Below are 23,892 nucleotides of genomic sequence, written 5' to 3'. Positions count from 1 at the left end.
ACAAATTTTCTGCTGGGATTATATTTGAGCTTTTTTAATATATGGGTCAGTTTGCAGGTATTGGATATGTTTATGATTCTGTGTCTTTAGGTCTGTGAATATGGTATTTAAACCTTTTTAAATTTCTGTTACATTTTCTTTTGCAGTGTGCAATTTGTGCAGATCTTTTGTCAAAGTCATCCTTAGTTATCTCATATTTTCTATACTCTTGTAAAATGCTACTTATTTTATTCTCTTTTATAGGAATACAGTTGACTTTTGTAGCTTGATGTCCATCTGCATTCCCATTAAATTGTGATTTTTAAGATCATTCTTTAAATGCCTACATATACAGCAATGTTATCTATGAATGAAAAGTTTTATTTCTTCCTTATCACATATGCTTTTACAATTTCTTTTTTCTTGCCTTATTGCACTGGCTAGCATGTCCAGGACACTACTGACTAACAGTTATGAATTCAGATTTCCTTGCCTTGTTCCAACTTTAGAGAAAAAGCCTTCAGTGTGGCTTCTGTTCTTAGAATCGTTCTGACTCTGGTATTGTTGAAGGGTGTCACTCTATGGTTTTCTGAAATGTTGAATGTAAATGTGGTATTTTTTTTTCTTTAAATGATTGTAGAATTTACCATTGGAAACTCTCTGGGTTAGGATAAAGAAAGGTTTGTAATTTGTTAAGAGTGTATCTCATTGGTAGAACTCTTGCCTAGCACGTACAGAGCCCTGGGTTCAACCCCTAGTCCTCCAAGATAGATCGATACATAGATACACAGGTACATTAAATAGTTTGTAACACTGTTTTTTTTGTTGTTGTTAAATAGAAGAAAGAATCTAATATGTATTATATATATATGTTATATATGTATATGTTATATATATCTATATATCAGATACATAATTTTTAGAGTGCTTGTGTGTGTGGGCCTGAATGTGTATATACACGTAGCTGGCTACCGGGCATCGAAGCCCCGCCCCCTGAACTGGAGTTATAAGCAGTTGTAAGCCTCCTAATATGAGTTCTGGGAACTAAATTGGGTTCTCTGCAAAAGCAACCAGCGCTGTTAATTGCTGAGCTGTCTCTATAGCCCATGTGTTAGCTGTTCTTGATGGCTATCAGTAATTTATGTCTAACGAGACATTTTCCAATCAATCAGGTTTTCTAGTGTCCAGGCAAGAAATTCTTCATAATGTTATCTTATTTTGTTTTTAGTTTTTATAAAATCTGTTGTTTATTTCTCTTTAATTCCCAATAATGATAATTGACGTCATCTCTGCTTTTTGTTTTCCCCCCTCCTCAGAATGTCTAGAATTTGTCAATTTTATTTTCTCAAAGCCCCAGCTTTTAGTTTCATTGATTTTTCTTTTTTCTCTTTTCTGTCTTATTGTTTTCTTCTTATCATCTTTAGACTCAGTAGCCTGGAATCTAAGGGGGAGTTCTGTCCACTGACTTGGCCTGCCCCTCACCCAGCACACACGCATTCTGGTAAGAATTTCCTCCCGCACTCAGCACTGGTTGCGCTCCTTCCCCACGCAGGATTGTGTCATGGAGAATTTTAATTTACTCACCAAACTAATACCCTTTTATTTTTCCCTTGATCAGTGTTTTGATTCATTGTGTGCTATTTTGTTTTCACATTTGGGGAGTTTTTAGATGTGAACACTCTTGACAACTTGCTTGGTTCTATGTGGCCAGAGAACCCAGAGTAAGTGTTGGCCGCCTTCTCTTGTAGACCTGATAGCTGATACTTTTAACATTTATGGGTTGTGTGTGTTCTCTGTGGCCCATGATTATGAAACCATCTGCAAATCCCAGGCTATACATAGACTGCAGGCTCTATTTGTTCTGTCCTGTAGTCCGTGTGCAGAGCCCCAGGCCTTCTAGGTAATCAAGGCAGTCAGAGCCAGATATGGGTACAGCGGGGTGGGGAAGACAAACCTAAACTGGACTCCCAGTCGACCCCCAGGGCCTTTCTCAGAGACACTGACCACACCCCCATCCAGTGCCTCTGTCTCCTGTCATGAAGTCTAAGTCACATACACCCCTTAGCACAGGTCACATGTTAACCAAGTGTCCTAGTTACTTTGTGTTGCTGTGGTGAACACTTTGACCAAAAGCTTCTAGGAGGAGAATGTTTATTTAGTGGTGACAGTCCATCATCAGGGGTTCTAAGGGAGCAGAGACCATGGAGGAGCGCTGAGCACTGACCTGCTTCCCCTGACTTGCTCAGCCACCTTTCTTTCTTTTTTTTTTAATTTTTAATTGATTTTATTGAGCTCTACATTTTTCTCTGCTACCCTCCTTGCCTCCTCCCTTTCCTTCAGCCCTTTCCTGTGGTCCCCTTGCTCCCAATTTACTAAGGAGATCTTGCCTTTTTCTATTTCCCATGTAGATTAGCTCTATGTAAGTCTCTCTTAGAGTCCTCTATGTAGATTAGCTCTATGTAAGTCTCTCTTAGAGTCCTCATTGTTGTCTAAGGTCTCTGAGATTGTGTTTTGCAAGCTGGTTTTCTTTGCTTTATGTTTAAAAACCACTTATGAGTAAGTACATATGATAATTGTCTTTCTGGGTCTGGTTACCTCACTCAATATGATGTTTTCTAGATCCAACCATTTGCCTGCAAATTTCAAGATGTTGTTACTTTTTTTCTGCTGTGTAGTACTCCATTGTGTAAATGTACCACATTTTCTTTATCCATTCTTTGGTCGAGGGGCATTTAGGTTGTTTCCAGGTTCTGACTATGACAGACAAAGCTGCTATGAACATAGTTGAGCACATGTCCTTGTGGCACAATTGAGCATCCTTTGGATATATACCCAAAAGTGGTATTGCTGGGTCTTGAGGAAGATTGTTTACTAATTTTCTGAGAAATCACCACACTGACATCCAAAGGGGCAGTACCAGCTTGCATTCCCACCAGCAATGCAGAAGTGTTCCCTTTTCCCCACAACCTCTCCAGCATAAGTTGTCATCAGTGTTTTTGATCTTGGCCATTCTGACAGGTGTAAGATGGAATCTCAGAGTTGTTTTGATTTGCATTTCTCTGATGGCTGAGGATGTTGAACATTTCCTTAAGTGTCTTTTCAGCCATTTTAGATTTCTTTGTTGAGAGTTCTCTGTTTAGGTCTATACTCCATTTTTTTATTAGATTATGTGATCTTTTGATGACCAATTTCTTGAGTTCTTTGTATATTTTGGAAATCTGTCTTCTGTCTGATGGGTTGGTGAAGATTTTTTTCCCCCTTCTGTAGGCTGCTATTTTGTCTTGTTGACGGTGTACTTTGCTTTACAGAAGCTTCTCAGTCTTAGGAGGACCTGTTTATTAATTGTTTGTCTCAGTGTCTGTGCTGCTGGAGTTATATTTAGGAAGAGGCCTCCTGTGCCAATGTGTTCAAGTGTACTTCCCACTTTCTCTTCTATGAAGGTTCAGTGTGGTTGGCTTTATGTTGAGTTCTTTGATCCATTTGGACTTGAGTTTTGTGCATGGTTATAGATATAGGTCTATTTTTTTTCTACATGTTAATATTCAGTTATGCCAGCACCATTTGTTAAATATGCTTTCCTTTTTCCATTTGATATCTTTTGCGTCAAAAATCAGGTGTGGATTAATATATGGGTCTTTGATTTGTTTCCATTGGTCCTCCTGTCTGTTCTTACGCCCAATACCAGGCTGTTTTCAGTACTGCAGCTCTGTAGTAGATTGCAGTCAAGGACTGTGATGCCTCCAGAAGTTTCTTTATTGTACAGGATTGTTTTGCTCAGTCACCTTTCTTACACAGCCCAGGTCCTCCTGTCCAGAGATGGACTGCCCATGGTTAGGAGTTAGGAAGGCTGGCCTCACTCCATCATGAGCAGTTTCAAAAGCTCCACGACATGCTCAGAGGCCAGGCTGGTGGAGGCAGTTCTTAAGTTGAGGTCCCTTGCTCTCACCTGCTCCTCATCCCCCACTGCGAGTGGCATTGTGAAAGACCGTTCTCTCCCCAGTTGTCTGGCATCCTGCACTGCGCTCTTCCTTGGGAAATACTCTAGTACATCTGAACATATATTCTCTCATCACAGCTGAGTTTTCTGCTGGCGTTAGTGAGGCCTAGTGGGTTGATGGTATCATTTATGTCTTATATATTCCTACTGATTTTCTGTGTGTCTGGTTTTTTTAATTGTCAAGAGACAAGTACTGGGATCTCTGACCATAATTGCGAATTAGTCTGTGTACTTTGTAGTTCTTGCTTTCTGCATTTTGAGTTCTGTTGTCGAGTGCATAAACATTAGAACTGATATACCGATCTTCTTGGTTGGCCCTCAGCATTTGAAGTGACTCTGTCAAAGTGTTTTGTTCTGAAGAACACTTTGGGTTGTGTTTCATGCATCAGTGGCTTTCTTATGACTAGGGTTGGTCTGAAGCATCATCCTTCCCATGCTGTTCTCTATATTTATTTAACTGGTATTCTTTTTTTTAAGGTTTATTTATTATGTATACAGTGCAGGCCAGAAGAGGGCACCAAGTCTTATTACAGATGGTTGTGAGCCACCATGTGGTTGCTGGGAATTGAACTCGAGACCTTTGGAAGAGCAGGCAATGCTCTTAACCGCTGAGCCATCTCTCCAGCCCATTAACTGGTATTCTTATGAACGTTTTGTTATCCAATTTGACTGTTCCATCTTTAGATCATTTACACTGAAAGTAGTTGTTGATGTGTTTGGGTTTAACTCCATCTAATTTGCTCATTGTCTGTTGTTCCCCTTTCCCTGCTGTTGTTGGTTTCTGTGGTTTGAATGAGAAATGTCCCCACAGGCTCACGCATTTGAACACTTGGTCCACTTGGCGGTCATACGGCTTCCTGGAGGAAGTGCGTCACTGCAGCTGTGAGATGCATTTTCCCTCTATGTGTGCCACAAACCCTCACCCTGCGATCAGTTCTCTCTCTACTTAAAGGTGCTGCTCTAGCTGCCTGCTCCTGCCATGTCTGCTGCTTGTTGCCGGCCTCCCCGCAGTGACACTAACCCCTCTGGAACTGTAAGCCACTCGGGCTGCCATAAGTCACTTTGGTCACGGTGTTTTCCACAGCAGCAGAGAAAAACCGTTTCCGTTTCCTCTCCCCTTTTCTCCGAGTGTCTTTCTTCTTCTCCTTTTTTCTTTCAGTGCTGGGAATAAACTCAGAGCTTAGCTTGTTCCAGATAAATTTTCTACCACTGAGCTATAGCCCCCACAGTCCCCACATCTTTTAAATTATTTTATCCCATTTTATTTTCTCTGTTATCTTACTATATAGATTAATAAAAGGATTTGTCTATTTTATTTTATATGTATGAGTGCTTGCCTACATGTATGTATATGCCTGGTGTCTGTGGAGACCAGAATTGGGCATCAGCTCCCTATAAACTGGAATTGCAGATGATTGTGACCCTCAGTATGGGTGCTGGGAACTGAACCTGGGTCCTCTGGGAGCAGCCAGGGCTTTGTTTGTTGCTTCCTCGTTACTCTGGGTTCACACCACACCTTCTTAGTGGCACTCTACCGCTCAGACAGCACAGGGTTTGTTCCTTCCTGGCATCGGTGCTGTGATTGCAGGACATTTTCCCTCTGTATGCCATAAACCCCACAATGCATGGTTATCAGTTTTTATTTAAATTTTTATTGTCTTATATAAAAATACTTAAATAGTGAATTCCTTCTAGTGCCATATCTTGTGTTTATTGCTCTGTATTCCCAATTTTCACCTCATGACTCTCCTTCAACCTGAAGAACATGGCCTGGAAGGGGGACTTCTCCTGTGCTGTCTGCTGGCAACATAATGTCTCATCTTTTGCATGCCTGGATAGTCTTTCATCTCTACTATTTGAAGGATGTTCTCCTTTGCTGTAGAATTCTTACTAGCATTTTGTTCACGGTGTTGGAGATGTAGCTCCATTATATTCCAGCTTGTGTTGTTTCTTATGGAAATCAGCTGTCATTTTTTTTTTAAAAGATTTTTCGATACAGTTTCTATGCATCCCTGGCTGTCCTGGAACTCTTTCTGTGGACCAGGCTGGCCCCAAACTCAGAGATCCGCCTGCATCTGCCTACCAAGTGCTGGGATTAAAGGCGTGCACCACCGCAGCCCAGCTCAGCTGTCATTCTTGAATCGACTCCTCTGTCTGTGATGCTGCTTCTGAGGCTTTGTTCATTCATTATTTTACCACCCCCATTAGCTATAACATCCTGATGGTTTTCCTAAGATTAGCCTGTCTGTCAGTTATTTGTCTAGGATCTGTGCGTTTATAGTCATCTTTAAAAGTTTGGGATATTTCTGATCGTTGTGTGTATAGTTTTTTTTAAGTTCTCCCTTTCCCTGGGGACTCTAGCAACATGTATATCTGACCACTTCATATCTCTCATGACTTAAGTATCTAAAAAATATATAGAAAGAAGCAAGGATAAAATCAAAATAAAAAAGAGAGAGACTATTGTTAATTGAGAATCGAGTCTTTGTAGAAAGCATAGTAAACTAGAAAATCCGATAGCAAAAGGAAACTCAGCACAATGTGGACCAAGAAGAGGAAAACTAGAAACCAGGGTATTTGGGCATAGTGTGAGAAAGTCACATGTCACTTCTGTGTGCAGCCATGTGTGACATAGTGAGCAAAAATGGAAACTATTAATGTGTTTGAGAATCTCTCCTGCTGTGTTTGTTGCTGGATTTTTATAAGCATAAATGTTTTTCTGCATGTATTATATGTGCACCACATTCATGAAGTGCTTGCAGAGGCTAGAAGAAGGTGTCAGAACCTTTAGATCTGGAGTTACAGACAGTTGTGAGCCACCATGTGGGTGTTGGGATCTGAACCCAGGTCCTCAGTGCTCTTAACCACTGAGCCAGCTCTCCAGGCCCTTCCCTCGGTTTCTCTGAGGCAGGGTCTCCTGTAGTTGAGCTTCTACTCCTCCTGCTTCTTCAGGTGCTGGGCTTACAGGTGTGCACCACCCCACCCAGTTCTGCTGCCATTGTACCCTCCCTGCTTCCAGAGAAGAAGCCAGCATTGCTGTTAGAGAATTAGTTCTGGAAAACAAACAACCTAGGTTGCTTTTAAGTAACATCCCTGTGATGGCGATTCTTGATTGTCAACTTGACTACATCTGGAATTAACCAAAACCAAAGCAGCAGGGTATACCTGTGAGAGATTTTTTTCTAAATTCTGTCATTTGAAGTGGGAAGACCCACTTTTAATCTGAATTTTTTGAGGTGGGATGGGCCACACCTTCTGCTGACAGCCTATAGAAAGGACATGGAAGAAGGGAACTCTCTCTCTGCCTGCTTGCCCTCACTGTCACTGGCAAGTCCATTCCTTCACTGGCGTTAGAGCCTACTTCTTTGGGAATCCAGTGTCTACTGTAGACCAGCTGAGACATCCAGCCTTGTGGACTGGATCCTTAGACATACTGTTGCTTGATACCAATGTTGCACTAACTGGACCACAGCCTGTAAGCCATTCTAGTGTGTGTGTGTCTGTGTGTATGTATGTATATATGTATGTGTGTATGTATATGTGTGTGTATGTCTATGTGTATGTATGTATGTATGTATGTATGTATGTATGTATGTATGTATATGTACACACACACACACACGTATATATTCTATCAGTTCTGGTCCCCCAGAGAGCCCTGACTGCTATAGTTCCTTCGCCTGTGAGGAACAGGTATGTCACACATCATCCAGACTTTTCCAAAGCTTTGACAAAAACATAGGGATCAGGTTGTTTCAGAAAGTAGGCTTGGTGCTGGCAATGGCCTCACTTCTGCATAACTGGATTCCTGCAGTGTATTCAAGTGGTTATTGGTTATTTTTTGCTACATTTTGCTTAGGAGAAAACTGGGTTTTTGTTTCGTTTTGACTTTAAGTTGGTGCTCTTGTATAGCCCAAGAACTTCATTCTGTTTCCCCACTGTTTCTCATTCCCCTCCTTGTTGCCCCTCAGGTCATCATTTAGGATGATGCAAAGTCTCTATGATACTTTGAAACTGTGGCGAGTCCCCAGCCACTCTGCTCTCTGTTCCTCAGTGATACGGACTATCTTTCTAGCTTCCCACAGCTCCACTCTCAACCTCTCCCATCCCTCCTGACCCACGACTGGCAAGTCTCCCCTATCCATAGCCCCCAATCAGCAACCACCCCATCTAGAATGGGTCCTGGCCATCTGGTTTTTGCTTCAAGGCAAATTTATTATTTAGCTTTCTAGAGAAATTCCAGCAGCTAGCACTGGGTAGATGTTTACCAACTAGATAGGCTTCAGTGGCCTCTAAGAGTTGCCCTCACTCCTACCTGCTTGAACTCCACGGAACTCTTCCGCTGTGCTCTGCCCCTTGTGCCTGTACGGCCTTGCCCGCACACACACCACTCCTCTCCCCATGCAGCCGTGCTGTCTCCGTGCAGCAGGCCCTGCAGACTAGGAAACTGTGTCCTTCACATCACTGCACCACCCGCACTCAGCACAGTGCCTGGGTACACATTGGCTCCACCAGACCCGTGAAGAACGCTCACTGAATTAGCTGGCTCTTTTCTGTTCTGCCTTTCTGTGTCTGGGATATTGGATGCCAGCACCCAGCTAAGTTATATGTGTGTTAAACATGAATTGAAATGCAATTACAGCTGGCAATGTGATTTGAGAGCCGAGTAATAGAGTGAATAAGAAGAGTGACTCAGTCAGCGCCAGTTCATCTCCTTGGCTTTCTTGCTCGCTGTCATTGCGTGTGACTCATGAGTTCAGTTTCTCTTAATTCCCTTTGCCTACCTCTTGCTGCCTTCTCTTGTGGGCTCTCTTCAGGGCCTCTTTATTCAAGCCCACAAGAAGCCCAAGGCCAGAGTTGATGGGCTTTCGCCCCCCAGGTGGTCTAACTAAGAGAGCTGGGCAGAGACAAGCAGCACAAGGGCGCAAGGGAGGGGGTTATGCCATCACCCACACCAGACTCCTTTCCGAGCCTAGGGAGGGATGTGCAAAGCCGATGCTAAAATCACTCGGGTGTGGCCTCCCGCTCATCCTAGCCACATGGTTTTCACAGCTGCTTTGGTTGTATTCAGAAGTGTCCAATGACTAGACGTCCCGAGAGTTGGTTGGTTTGGCTTGATTAATGGCAGAGCTTCCTTCTTCTCTGGAAGCCATCTAGATATTTAAAGGCTTTGGGGATCGACAGTGAGCAGCACACGTGACTTGTGAATGTGGACTCCGTTGACCGCCACCCTCGTGGTTCAAAGGGGGATTCTGCCAAGCTCTGGAAGGGGCTAGCTGCATGCCTAAGTAACAGTGACGTATTCAGGGCCACCTTGTGCAGGTCCCAGGCTGGGCTCTAGAAATCAGTTGAGGAGTGAGTTGGCATAGTCTCTGCCTGTGTGAACTTCCATTCCCAGCCAGAAGGGTCCTAGAGTGGAGAACTGGCAAAGGATCTGGTCCCTTCCCTCCCTCCCTCTCCCCTCCGTCCCTCCATCCCTCCGTCCCTCCCTCCCTCCCTCCCTCCCTCCCTCCCTCCCTCCCCCCTCCCCCTCTGTCCCTCCCTCCCTCCCTCCTTCTCTTCCTCCCTCCCTCCCTCCTTCTCTCCCTCCCTCCCTCCTTCTCTCCCTCCCTCCCTCCTTCTCTCCCTCCCTCTCTCCCTCTCTTCCTCCCTCCCTCTCTCCCCCTCCCTCCCTCCTTCTCTCCCTCCCTCCCTCCCTCCCTCCCTTCCTCCCTCCTCCCTTCCTCCCTCCCTCCCTCCCTCCCCTGTTCCAGGTCACTCCTCCAGGGATGTCTCACTTGTGCTTTCCTGCCCGAGTTGCACTGGTTAGTCTCCCTGCCCGTCTCAGTCTCTCTCTTTCTTTCTCTCTCCCTCCTTCCCTCCCTCTCCTCCTTTTTAAAAAATAAAGATAAGTGCATTATTACTTTTAAAAAACTTTTTTTTATTAAATATTTATTTATTATGTATACAATATTCTATCTGGCATGTACGCCTGCAGGCCAGAAGAGGGCACCAGACCTCATTACAGATGGTTGTGAGCCACCATGTGGTTGCTGGGAATTGAACTCAAGACCTTTGGAAGAGCAGGCAATGCTCTTAACCGCTGAGCCATCTCTCCAGCCCCTTAAAAAACTTTTTAAGATTTATTTATTTTATGTATATTGAGTGTTCACATGGATTTAGGTATACCATGTATATGCCTGGTGCCCATGGAGGTCAGAAGAGGGCACTGGATCCCCTAGAACTAGAGTGAAATGGTTGTGAGCTAATTATGTGGGTACCAGGAATCAAATCAGAGCAAAACTTAACCACTGAGCCAACTCCTCAGTCGCACTTTTAAAAATATATTTTATTTCATATTATGGGTGTTTTGCCTACATCTATGTCTGTGTGTGCCCCATGTGTGCCTGGTACCCACAGAGGCCAGAAGAGGGCATTGGAGCCTCTGGGACTAGAGTTGCAGATGGTTGTGAACCACCATGTGGGTGCTAGGAATCAAACCCAAGACCTATGGAGGGGCAGCCAGTGCTCCTAACTGTTGAGCAATCTCTCCAGCCCCTAGTCTCCACCTCCTTTTCCACCTCCTGGACACAAAATCTTGCTGCTGCCCCCTGGACAAGCAGATACCACTAGTGTCCCTGCTGTCCCTTCCCTGGGGTATCCACTGGCTGTCAGCCCCATCCCCCATCCTAGTCCCACCCACAGGTGTCTTCTAGTCCTTGCTCTCCATCTCAGCTCACCTCTGTTCTTCCCTAGTGTGCTCACCTGGAATCCAGACTAACAAGATCCCAGAAAGTAAGAAGAGCACCCATAGTTCTCCCACTAGGAGAACAGGGATTCTGGGGTTTCTGCCATGGGTTTTTGTTTAACCCTCACTACCTCCTCACTGTGGGCATTACCTTGTAGCTTGTGTCAGAGCTCATTGCTCTATCTTTACAGTATTGGCTCAGGTCTTCACAACTCTCCTATGGTCCTAGCTCAGATCTCCCATTTCTCCCTATTTGCTGATCTGCTCTCCTGGTCTCCCCTTTGCTGTGGGGGCAGTTCAGCCTCTGGCTTGGCTCCTACAGCTCCTGTCTCCTGTCCCAGTCCAACTACACAGACCTAAAGCTGTGTCAGACAGCTGACTTCTCCCTAGTGGCTGACTGTGTTTTCCCTTGCCTGAGAGACTAGTTGTCCAAGGGATGTTCAGTGATAGGTGGTGATGGCTTAGCCTCATTTCTCTCTCTTTAGTTCTAGCCTCCAAAGCAGACAGCCCGCTAGTGCCCACTCAGGAACTGCTGATACCCACAGAGCCTGGGGTCCTTGCAGGGCCCCTCACTATCACCATATCCCACCCAAAGCTGGCCCTGACTCTTCTCCCCACATCTACTTCCCTATCTTACACAAGGTGACTTTTCAGTCGGTTAGTATATGAATCTTTTTCTTTTCTATGTCTATTGTCTGATTTTTGTTTTGTTTCTTGTTTGTTATTTGAGACAGGGTCTCTCTGGTCCTGACAGTTCTGGAGGCTTTACTTGGCTTACACTTCCACATCATAGTCCATCATTGAAAGAAGGCAGGACAGGAACTCAAGCAGGGCAGGAACCTGGAGGCAGGACCTGATGCAGAAACCATGGCAGAAACATGTTTACTGGCTTGTTCCATATGTCTTATTCAGCCTGCTTTTTTTTTCTTAGTTTTTATTGAGTCTACATTTTTTTCTGTTACCTTCCCTGCCTCTTCCCTCCCCTTCAGCCCTCTCTCAAGGTCTCCATACTCCCAATTTACTCAGGAGATCTTGTCTTTTTCTACTTCCCATGTAGAATAAATCCATGTATGTCTCTCTTAGGGTTCTCATTGTTGTCTAGGTTCTCTGGGATTGTGATTTGTAGGCTGGTTTTCTTTGCTTTATGTTTAAAAACCACTTATGAGTAAGTACATATGATAATTGTCTTTCTGGGTCTGGTTACCTCACTCAATATGATGTTTTCTAGATCCAGCCATTTGCCTGCAAATTTCAAGATGCCATTACTTTTTTTCTGCTGTGTGGTACTCCATTGTGTAAATGTACCACATTTTCTTTATCCATTCTTTGGTCGAGGGGCATTTAGGTTGTTTCCAGGTTCTGGCTATAACAAACAATGCTGCTATGAATATAGTTGAGCACATGTCCTTGTGGCACGATTGAGCATCCTTTGGATATATACCCAAAAGCGGTATTGCTGGGTCTTGAGGAAGGTTGTTTCCTAATTTTCTGAGAAATCTCCACACTGACATCCAGAGAGGCTGTACCAGCTTGCATTCCCACCAGCAATGCAGGAGTGTTCCATTTGCCCACAACCTCTCCAGCATAAGTTGTCATCAGTGTTTTTGATCTTGTCAGTGTTGTATGAGCTGCGGGCTGCGTTCCTGCCACTCGGCTCCCGGCTGCCTGGCTAGCTTATGCCCCAAAATAACAACACACAAACTGTATTCTTTTAAACACTGCTTGGCCCATCAGCTCTAGCCCTTACTGGCTAATTCTGATATCCTGATCAACCCATCTCTAATAAACTGTGTAGCACCAGTCTTACTGGGGAAGATTCAGCATGTCTGACCTGGCGGCTTGCTTCATCGTGTCTGCCCCAGAGAGGAGAGGAAATGGCGTCTGTCTGAGGTGTTTTACCTCACTTCCTCTTCCTCCCAGCATTCTGTTTGGTTTACTCCACCCACCTATGTTCTAACCTATCAGGGCCAAGTAGTTTATTAATTAACCAATGACCTTCCTCCATCATGTCAGCATGCTTTTTTATAGAACAAAAGATCACCAGCCCAGGGATAGCCCCACACACAATGGGCTGGGCCCTCTTCCATCAATCACTAATTAAGAAAATGCCCTACAGTCCAATCTGATCTAGGTGTTTTCTCAGCTGAGACCTCTTCTTTTCTAGTGACTCCTTCTGTGTTGAGTTGAAAGAAAACTGCCTGCATATGTGCTCCTATAGTCTGAGGGTGTGGTTGTAGGACTGAGAGACAGTACAGTCAGTGAGCATGAGGACTTGAGTTTGATCTCCAAATGCCATCTTAAAAAAAATTTATAAATGCTGGCTGTGGTGGTTACACCCATTTAAGCCTGGTGCTGGGTGCTGGGGAGGCAGAGGTAGGCAGATCCCTGAGCTCTGGCCAGCCAGTTTAGCATTCGTGGATAGTTCCAGGCCAATGAGAGACCCTATTTCAAAAGTGAAAATGGAGGGGTAACATATGAGGTTGTTATCTGGCCTATCATTCAAGCACACATGAGCACACAATTTTTTTTTTAGTTTTAGAGAAGTAAAATTTATTGGGACCCTAGTACACATATCTATTTCTTTAATAATTCCTTTTATTAAAGCAAAGGTCTCTTATTTTTTGCTGAAAGTTTTCAAGTTTTGCTTGATGTAGCTTTTTGCTCTGTGACAGCCTTTGTCGCTTCATGTTGTTGGTTGAGTGGTCTTTACCTCCACCTTTAGAGTCCCCAGATACTCCTTGACCAAGAAGAATGACCCTCCCTTGCATATCCATCAGCCATGAGGAACTCTCTAGGCCACCAGGCTATTCCCCTCTATGGAGGCCCAGGGCAGAGCCCTGACCTGGCCATCCGGGTGTGGTAAAAACCGGGCCCTTCTAGACCTGGCTGGCCCCTCTGGCAGCCTCTCTCTCCTGAGTCCCAGGAGCTGGCTTCTGTGTGATTGCTGTTCCCCCGGGAGGAGCTTCATCAGGCCAGGCACACTGCTGCACCTCCGCCGTGTCTGCTGGGACCGAGACTCTTCTTTCTTCTACCCTGCCTAGCCCAAGAGGCAATCTTCTCTGAGGCTGCTTTGGCCGACACCTGAGCACTGAATGAGAAAAGCTGCCCGTGTGTCCCTGCCATGCCAAGACCCAATCTTGCATTGTCCGTGTTTCATTTTCCTAATGATTCATGCAGCCAGTTGGCAAATATCTGAGTACATATTAATAAGACTTTGGGTTAGATGCTCGGGAAAGTGCTCGCTAGATAAAACAGGACCCTTGAGTTGAGGGCCAGAGATGAGTGTCTGCCATGCGCTGTCTCATGCTCCGTTCTCTATTGAGACACAGCACACATGCTGTGGCTTCTTCTTTGGGGTGCACTGTTCAGTGGGTGACTTCCCTAACAGTCACCAGTATCTAATCTTAGATAGTTGTTTCTGCTTCTCCTGCCTCTCAAACCCCTGCTTTCCCCCTTCCCTGTCCCCAACAACAACCATGGCCTTCCTTTCTTTCCCTAAGGATTGTCTCCTTTGGGATATGTTAGAGTTACAATCACACAGTGTGTGGGCATTTGTGACTGTTCGTTTTACTTAGTATGGTGTTTTCATGGTGTGTTACATCAGTACTTCATGCCTTTTTGTGACCCGGTAATATTCCACTGTGGATAACTGCGCAGTGTCCCTTAGTCAGTGGACATTTGTGTCGTTCCCATCATTCCGTGACTTAGTTCATGTACATGATTTTGTGTTTTCAGTTCTCTTGAGTATGTATCTAGGAGAGGAACTGCTAAATCCTGTGATGACACCCCATTGTCCACAGTGACCATGCCAGGTACAGTGCCAGCAGGGTTCCACGCTGCCCATGTCCTCATCATGCTTGTTATTGTCTGTCTGTCTAACGCTTTTGTAAAAGGTCCAGAGTAGACTCTCCCTGTAGACGAGTGTCTTCTGTGTTTTAAGTCCTTACAGATAACCCTGTGGAGACTGCTCGCTAGTGTTTCCACATTTTGATGAGGTGGAATGAGGAAGTATGATTTGGGAATGATGTGTGTGAGCAGCAAAGTCAGGACTTGAACTCAGATCCAAATCATTCCAAAAATCCCAGCTCTGTCTGGGTTCATGGAGGCTGTGCTGTGGCGGGTCCTTCAGCCAAAGTCCAGACAACAAGACCATCCTAGTGGGAAGCTGTGCTAGGGAGGGTAGGAGCCCAGGTAGGGAAGACTTGTCTGAGGAAAGAGCAAAGGGGAGCTGGCAGGCAGGTCACCAGGGATGGGGAGGGCTGAGGTGTCCTGTGCCTGTGTGAGAGAAACCAACCCTGAGACTGGTAGAAATAAATGCTCTGTCTCCAGGACCGAGCCATGCATTTCCCCGGAGAAACATTAGACATTCCAGCAGAAAAGTCTGTGGCTGACTTAAGCTTGCCACTCAGAAACCAAAATTATGAAGGGAGACAAAAGCAGCCAAAGAGTTCATGACTCCAGACGGGGCAGCCCAGCCCTTAAGGTCACCCGGTGCACCTCCTGCAGGATCTGGTTTTGCCTCCTGGAGGCTCCGTCTTGTCTAATTGAGAATATGAGGCTTCTGCATTCTGACCTGCGCAAGCTGCCATGTCTGAAGGACTTTGAACTTGACAGAGTCAGCCAGAAGTTGCCCCCAGAATGTCTGCAGGGTTTCCTGCCCTCTCCCCCCTCACCCCACTGCTGTGTCTGCCAAACTCAGCTTTGAGCTGTGGGCAGGTCCTCCTGAAACAGCGGGCGTGAGCTGGGCACCCCTGGACTCTGCTTCTCCTCAGGCTAGTGCTGTCTGTGCTTTGGATGTTTAGCTGGGCACCAGTTTGTTCACAGGATTTTCTCAAGTTTTAGTTCAGCAGATTTTTAACTCCTCACCTCATCAAGTAAAGTTTACAATTGTTATTTTTCCTATTATAAAAGATGTAAGAGCTCATTGACCCCCTCCCCCGGAAATGTGACGCGTGCTAGCAAAGCAGAGGAACGGTTAAAAACACTACTGCCATTATGTATTTAGTTGATGTATTTATGTGTGGTATGCATGTGTGTGTGTGCATGTTTGTGTGTGTGGGAGCATTGTGGGTGAGTGTACATGTGTATACACACATGTGAGTACATTCAGTGCCCAAGTACACTCTTCTATCCTTGATTGCTTTCCACCTTATGTATTGTTCAGTGTCTCTCACTGAACCTGGAACTTGCTATGTCAGCCTGTGTCTACTCAGCTTGCTGGGGGGATTCCCCCATCTCCATCACCCGTGCACTGAGCTGGATTCCACATCCGTGTGACTTTTTTTTTCAAAAGATATATTTATTTATTTATGTGTACAGTGTCCTGCCTGCAGGCCAGAAGAGGGCATCAGATCTGATTATAGATGGTTGTGAGTCACCATGTGGTTGCTGGAAATTGAACTCAGGACCTCTGGAAGAGCAGTCAGTGCTCTTACCCGCTAATCCATCTCTCCAGCCCCCCGTGTGACTTTTACATGGGTTGGTATTGCAAACTCCAGTTCTCATAGTTACCCTGTTGACATCTCCTGACTGATCCATTCCAGGTAGCCACTCCTCAGTCCCATGTATCTCTGTATATTCCCAGTCCCAACTCTAAGAGCCAAAAAGTCCTTTGCATTTTTGTTTCTAGATCCTTTTCTGTACAAGGCTGTTAAAATTTAAAAACCAGAGCCCCAGGGCCATCATTCCTAGGTTGTACTGTCATCCTAAAAGACATCTTTGTCTTCTTCATCTTTATGGGTAGAGCCCTAGTGAAGGCACAGGTGGGTAGTCCCCTCTCCCCATTCCAGGACGAGGTTTGTACGTCCTGTGTCATCATCCCTCCCCGCCCCTGTCTTCCCTGGGTTCCCCCGCTCTTTGCTGTTCTCCAGGTCACTTTCTTCCCACTCAGAAGCCAGGCTGAGCTGCTGCCTTAGAGCTCACGTCCCTGTCTCCTCCAAGTTGCTGTCTGCCAGCCTTTTAAAAACTTAACCCATGTTCATATATGTTTTACCATGTGTCTTGCCCCATGAAGAATGTGACCAGCATCTTCCTTCAGCACTTTGTCCTCAGCAGTGTGGCCTCAGAATCCAGACATCCTCAGTGAAGGGACAATGAACAGCCAACCATGTTCCCAGAGTCTACATGGAAGCAGAGCTCCTAGCTCAAGGTGTGTGTGTGTGTGTGTGTGTGTGTGTGTGTGTGTTTTCTCATGGCTTTGGTACAGGCTTCCAAATTCATCTAGCTCTGGCTCTTCCTTTACCTTCCTTTCTCCTCCGCTTTCTTCCTTCCTCCTCCCCTTCCTTCATTTCCTTCCTTCCTTCCTTCCTTCCTTCCTTCCTTCCTTCCTTCCTTCCTTCCTTCCTTCCTTTCTTCCTTTCTTTCGTGTGTGGAGGTCAGAGGAAACTTGTGGGAGTCTATTTTCTCCATACACCATGTAGGTCTCAGAGATCAAACTCTGTCGGGTTTAACAGGAAGTGTCTTTACCCGCCAAGGCATCTCTCTCACAGGCCCTGGTTGTCCCTCTTGTCACCTGGCAGTGATAGCTATGCCTGTTCTCAGGGCTTCCTTGCACTGAGTGCACCAGCCCCTGCTTTAAATGTCATTATCAGTTTGACAAAGCCCCAGTGAGCTCTCCTTTTAGATCACTAGCAAAGCCCAGTGGTTGCTCAACTTTTGCATGGTTCTGCGCCATTGCTGGTGGCTGTGTACGGCCTGCCAGAGGCTTTCTTTGCCAGCTCTGTTGCCTTCTGAGAACCCTTTGTATATATTCTCTCATGTGCTTCTTGGTAAGCTATTTTCCTTTATATAACATACCCTGGGCATAAGCCCATAGGCATATGTCATTCTGTGGACTTTATCTATGTAACCAATACTTGCTGTGCCTCAGTTTCCTTATCTGTAAACTAGACAATGATTTACCTCCCATAGCTTTGTTCTGTGCATTGCTCTGGTATAGGAATTACTTATACTGATGATTTAAGGGGAATAAATAATGCATGGTGAAAAGAAACTGAGGGAAGGGTGTCCAGGCCTCAGATGGGGAAACTGAGGGAAGGGCGTCCAGGCCTCAGATGGACCAGCATGCTTTCTCTCCCTGGGTTGCAGCTCAGAATCTTCCTGATGTCAGTGAACTTGTTCCTTTCCTTGTTTCCCTGGCCTGGTAATCTTTGGTATGCAACTCTCTCTGGACTGCCGAAAGCCTAAGTGGTCATACCTGGATGCAGAGACCTTTCAAACCATTCAGCATCTTGCTTTAGACTCAGGCCTAAAAAATAAAGACAAGGAGTGGTTTGGTGTGAATTTGTTACCCCGTCTCAGCCTGTATTCAGCTTCTATAACAGAATACTACAGAATGGATATTTATAAACAATGGAAGTTATTTGGCTCTGGGTTCTTGGCCCTGGGAAACCCAAGGTGGTGGGGCCTTGTCCCATGAAGGCTTTTTTGCAGTGACTTAATATAGCAGGTGTCACATGGTGGAAGTGCAGAGGAAGGGTATGAGGCCAGCATCCTACTGCTGCAGTATCCATGCATAACAGCATGGACCCTCCCCAAGGCAGAGCCCATGCAGCCTAGTCGCACTCCTAGGCCCCATCTCTTCCTCCTCAAGCACACTCCAGCGGGGCGTTGGGGGAGACACTGAGCCACAGTGCAGTTTCACACCTCTGCCAGCAAAGCAGAGCCCTCAGAGCTGCCATGCCCCCACGTGTCCCCGTTCTGTAGCCTTCAGCAGAGTGATAGCTGGGCAGTGTTTAATGGGCAGGCAGGCCCAGTCTGCTTGAGTCCTTTTCCTGCATTCTAGGTAAGTCTGCCCGTGGCTTGTCAGATGTTCTGAAGGCATTTTCCTGGGTGGTCTGGCCCTGAAGCTGCTCACACTGAATGACTTGGAGTAAGTTTGCTTTGGTACTCATGCTCACATGGCTAAACAGGGATGGGCATGTGGGGGTGGAATGTAGCCATTTCTAGTTGGTCTTGATAATAAATACCAGAGTCAGATGTTAGGGGGTGAAAGCTGAAGATCAGAGAAGCAGAGCAGCAGCCACTAGTTCTTCCCTCTACGAAATCCTCAGACTGAGTGGGGCATTCTGTCTCTACAAAGCCTCAGACTTAGTGCCTGAGCTCCTGCCTCCTCCTGCCTTATACTCTTCTTTCCGCCCAGCCATATCCCTTCCTGTCTCCACCTTCCTAGTGCCAGGATTAAAGGCATGTGACTCTATTAAAGCTGTGAGCCACCACCACCCAGCTCTGTTTCTCTTTTAGATTGTATCAATCTCGAGTGGCCCAGGGTGGCCTTGAACTCACAGGGAGCCGACTGCCTCTGCCTCCTAGTGCTGGGATTAAAGGTGTATTCCACCACTGCCTGGCTCAATGGCTAACTAGTGGTTGGCTCCATACTCTGATCTTCAGGCAAGCTTTATTTGTTAGATCACAAACAAAATATCACAAGGGAAACCCTTGTCATTAGGCTGTCAGGACCCTTCAGGAAGAGCGACAGGTGACTTGCTTAGACCTGGCAAACAGCATACTGTCAGCAGACTGCTGCCCTGTCCCACTTGGCTCTGGTCCTCCATATCAAGGTGTAGCTGCTAGCTGCAGGTAGCTGGGATACTGCCCACAGGGCAGGGCAGCTTGGTGCTCTCTGACAGGCACTTTTCTCCTGTGACTGCCAAAATGTGACCTGTGTGGTCAGGCGGAGACGGAAGAGGGAGACTGGGCCTGTGAGGTCTGCATAACCCTGCTGTGCCTGTCACCCCCCTCAGAACTTTCCTGGGTTTGGAAGCTCTAACTTGGGGCACCTGAAAGTGGTCTGGAACCAGCTGCCTGTGCTACCCAGGCCTAGTCACCAGTTGGGAAGTGTGGTGATACCATCTAGCAAGACATGACGTTACGTGCTGCTGGAAGAGCCCCTGATTCTGCTACCATAACTGTGATCATTTCTCCAGGTCTCTGGCTTTTTCAAATTAGAGTGGTCTTGTAGTTCCCCATCTAAGGTAGTATCACAAATTTCTTACAAGTTCCTTCTCAATAATTATGTCTTATGACAGTGCAAACACTGGGTACCACGGGAGGGGCCAGTGTCCTCAGTGCACCTGCTAACTCCAAGCCTGGACTCTGAGGATGCATTGCCTCCTTCAGATCTGGGGGCACTGACGTCAGCAGCAGCCTTGCTAGGATTGAGGCGGAGAACAGACAACAATGCCCAGCACAGTGGCCTCAGTGTTAGCAGCCTGTGCCTGGTGGAGTGGAGGATGGGTGAGCCGCCTGCTTAGCTTGATGGGGTGGTTCAATCCTGGGAGCAATATTAGGAGAGCTGCATGGGCCATGGTTTCTAACACTTGACTGTGGTTGAAAAGTTGCCTTGCTTACCAATTCCTTTAGTGAGTTCCATTGAGCCTCTTTGTGTCAGGTCTGGTGTAGATGGTAGGGGAGGGTTAACATTAGTCACATAATACATCACCTGTGTTTAAAAGAGCAGGTCGAGTCCTGAGAGATGGTGAAGGAATCTCAGGACCAGAGGTCACAGTTAACCCATGTGGGATGAGTTAGGGCTTTGTCAGTGATGATGTGACATTGTGTTAAATAGCCACTTCCACATCAGCCTGAGCACCCTCACATTTAGTCTGGGAGCACTGAGTCATCTTTGCCGGTGCTCAGCAGTGAGTGCTCTTGCATCTGTAGCATCTGTGGCCGCTGGGGAGGGCAGCATGTCTGCTCTGCATAGGAGCTGGACTTACTGAGGCCACTGGGTTTCAAGTTCAGATCTGCCTCTGAATTCCACGCTGCCTGTTCCGTGGTAGGGCTGTGCTCCTCTTTCCCCGCTGCCTGTTCCGTGGTAGGGCTGTGGTCCTCCTTCCCTGCTGCCTGTTCCGTGGCAGGGCTGTGGTCCTCCTTCCATGCTGCCTGTTCCGTGGCAGGGCTGTGGTCCTCCTTCCATGCTGCCTGTTCCGTGGTAGGGCTGTGGTCCTCCTTCCATGCTGCCTGTTCCGTGGTAGGGCTGTGGTCCTCCTTCCATGCTGCCTGTTCCGTGGTAGGGCTGTGGTCCTCCTTCCCTGCTGCCTGTTCCGTGGCAGGGCTGTGGTCCTCCTTCCCTGCTGCCTGTTCCGTGGCAGGGCTGTGGTCCTCCTTCCCCGCTGCCTGTTCCGTGGTAGGGCTGTGGTCCTCCTTCCCCGCTGCCTGTTCCGTGGTAGGGCTGTGGTCCTCCTTCCCTGCTGCCTGTTCCGTGGCAGGGCTGTGGTCCTCTTTCCCCGCTGCCTGTTCTGTGGCAGGGCTGTGGTCCTCCTTCCCTGCTGCCTGTTCCATGGTAGGTCTGTGGTCCTCCTTCCCTGCTGCCTGTTCCGTGGTTGGGCTGCAGTTCTCCTTCCATGCTCCCTGTTGCCTGCTAGAGGTCGTGATCCTCCTCCCTGCACCCACAATTAGCTCATTTGACTTGGGGGAGAAATTTGGGCTACACCATAGCTTGTTTGAGTGGGTTGAGAAGTGCCTGCCTTGAGGGACAGCCGCTGAGGCTACCACCTAACCATTAGCTTTCCCAGAGCCTCCCTCATGGGGTTTCAGATTTGCCACCTCTGCGTAATGGCCTTTCTTCTCTTTACCCTCAGATTTGCTGACAGTTGTTCAGTTTGAGAAATAAGTGGTTTTCTCTTGATAGCTAGCCTTCAGCTTCTCTGAGGCAGCTTCCAAGGAGGAGTAGGGTGGCCTTGGTGATGTAGTGGCAAGCTCCTGCATGTGTGTCAGGGACTGTTGATGATTTCTCTGGTGCCTGTAGGTTCATGGGAACAGAACCACTTCCAACTGGGATGGCCAGGAGCTAATCAGACCAAGGAGCATCCCCAGTGCACACCTTAGAAAGTCAGGCATGGCTCGTCAGAAAACGGGTTGCTTGAAGTCCCCTCCAGATCTGTGCCGCAATGTGAAGCTGCTTCCCGGGTTTCCTGGCACTGCTCTGTGATGGTGCGGGCCGTTCTCTCTAACTCCCTTGTCGACTCTTTGTGAGCCCAGACTCACCACTGGATGTCATGCCCAGTGAGGCAAATAAAGGCTCAATTTACCCTGGATTGTGTCCTGAAGGGGAAGTGAGAAGAGGCTTCCTAGTGGGACTAGAAATGGAATCAACTGAGCCTGGTTTATTTTCCCATCATGATGTAGTTTCTGACCTTAAATTCCACCAAGAAGATGCCGAGTGGAACCAATTTCCTGACCTATGCCGCAGCCTAACAGACCTAATCTTACCTAAGCTCCCTCTGGCCCCCATGGGCAGGAAGACACACCATCCCCATCACAGGGGGTGCCCCTTGCATCGGGCTTTCTCCTGTGCCCTGTGCACACACACCCCCCACCGTAAGTGGCAGCAAACAGCCTAATGTGCTGACCGCCCAGTCCCTTCACAGCCCGTTACAACAAAAGCTATTCTTCCCTCATTAGAGTCATCTCTGTCAGGGTGTCTTTAATCAATGGCTTCCCCAGGGACAGTATTTTTAGAAGTTGTATTTTTCACAGGCTTTCCTTTTCCCTTTTGGAAGCGTTCTTCCCTGAGCTGAGTGCGGTGCGCTAATGAGATGCCGGGAGAGTTGGGCCCGTGCTAATTGGAGCAGGTACAGAGGAAGCCCCTTCTCATCTTACCTGTGACCCTCTTCTCATCTCTGTGCTGCAGGTTGCACAGACAGCAGATGGTGTGGATGCTGACCTCTGGAAGGACGGCTTATTCAAGTCCAAGGTTACCAGATACCTGTGTTTCACAAGATCGTTTTCCAAAGAAAATGTGAGTCTGGTGGTGGCTCCCTTTGCTGAGTGGGCAGGAATATTTGCATTCCTGGATGGGGCTTCCTCTTTTTGTGTGTGCTTTATGTTCATTGCTGTGTTAATTTATCTGTGGTTTCAGTGAGCAGGGTAGAGTCGGCAGCCAGCACCATGTTTCATTTATTAACAACGTTATTAACCACGTTCCCCAAGTGCACAGTGAATTCTATTAAGCTGTTTCTCCAAAGGAGACCAGGATTCTCTCTCTGCTCTCTCATTTGCCTGCTGTTCCTGCAAGTGACCACTCACTGGGCACTGTGGATGAAGAGCCTTCAGGGCGGTTGGGATGGTAGCAGCCCTCAAAGGGCAGACCATAGCATCCGCTCCCCGTGCCTGTCCCCAAACACGGCATAGCCTTGTTCTAAAGAGCCTCTGTATGACATGGGGCATGTCACTATGTTTGACGGAGAGGTATCCACCTGTGTATAGTTCTCTTATACTGATTTTTGATGTTTGAGCCCATGAAGTAAGAAACTTTAAAGATAGCACAAGAGCTTTCCCACTGAGGCATTTTAGGAGAAAGGGCAATCGTTTGGTGCGCTCCTTGCGTGAGGCCCACCTGTGACTGTGCCTCACTTCCTCAGACGGTCTTCCATGTTATTCCCACTGTGAAGTCACTGCCCTCTCTGGGGGCAGAGATAATTTGTCTCTTCTAATTCAGATATTTATTTTTGGAAATAATTTTACCAATTTATAAATTTAATTATAATGGTATAGGTTGTAGTTTAAAAAAAATTCAACACAACCTAAAACATGCCATTCAAAAGAAGGAAAGGTAGAAGCCTTCTTCTTCACTGTAGCCTCTGTGTCCGTCACAGCCTCCCTGTCCGTCACAGCCTCCCTGTCCGTCACAGCCTCCCTCTCTGTCACAGCCTCCCTCTCTGTCACAGCCTCCCTCTCTGTCACAGCCTCTCTCTCTCTGTCACAGCCTCCCTCTCTGTCACAGCCTCTCTCTGTCACAGCCTCCCTGTCCGTCACAGCCTCCCTCTCTGTCACAGCCTCTCTCTGTCTCTGTCACAGCCTCTCTCTGTCTCTGTCACAGCCTCTCTCTGTCACAGCCTCTCTCTGTCACAGCCTCCCTCTCTCTGTCACAGCCTCTCTCTCTGTCACAGCCTCTCTCTGTCACAGCCTCTCTCTCTATCACAGCCTTCCTCTCTGTCACAGCCTCTCTCTGTCAGAGCCCTTCTCTTCCTAGCCCCCCAGCCTGGGCTCTTACGGCCAGTTCCAGGTTCGTCCCTTTAACAGTCTCTTAATGTGCACTATAATGTGATAGGACACTACCTGTTGCTCATTGATAATTCTTTGTTATGAGTATTGTTCCTAACATGTTCAGGACGATGGCTGAAGTAATCTCATTAAGTTCCCCTCTAATTACAAGAGCAATACATTTGCTGCTTGTAAAGTTTAGCGT

The 23,892-nt window shown here is 46.9% G+C and overlaps 1 protein-coding gene across 1 annotated transcript in view; it reads left to right on the top strand.

Annotated features, from left to right (window-relative positions):
- The window catches only part of Mvb12b (multivesicular body subunit 12B), a 157,288-nt gene that overhangs the window by 20,136 nt on the left and 113,260 nt on the right, over positions 1 to 23,892 (top strand). Inside the window, exon 3 of the mRNA XM_075985937.1 lies at positions 22,336 to 22,443. Coding sequence (XP_075842052.1) covers positions 22,336 to 22,443 — 108 coding nt within the window. The remainder of the gene's footprint in view (positions 1 to 22,335; positions 22,444 to 23,892) is intronic.

Source organism: Microtus pennsylvanicus, chromosome 9, assembly GCF_037038515.1.
Source record: "Microtus pennsylvanicus isolate mMicPen1 chromosome 9, mMicPen1.hap1, whole genome shotgun sequence".
Classification (NCBI taxonomy): domain Eukaryota; kingdom Metazoa; phylum Chordata; class Mammalia; order Rodentia; family Cricetidae; genus Microtus; species Microtus pennsylvanicus.
Note: the sequence above shows the minus strand (reverse complement) of the source record. Positions and strands in the feature narration are given on the sequence as shown.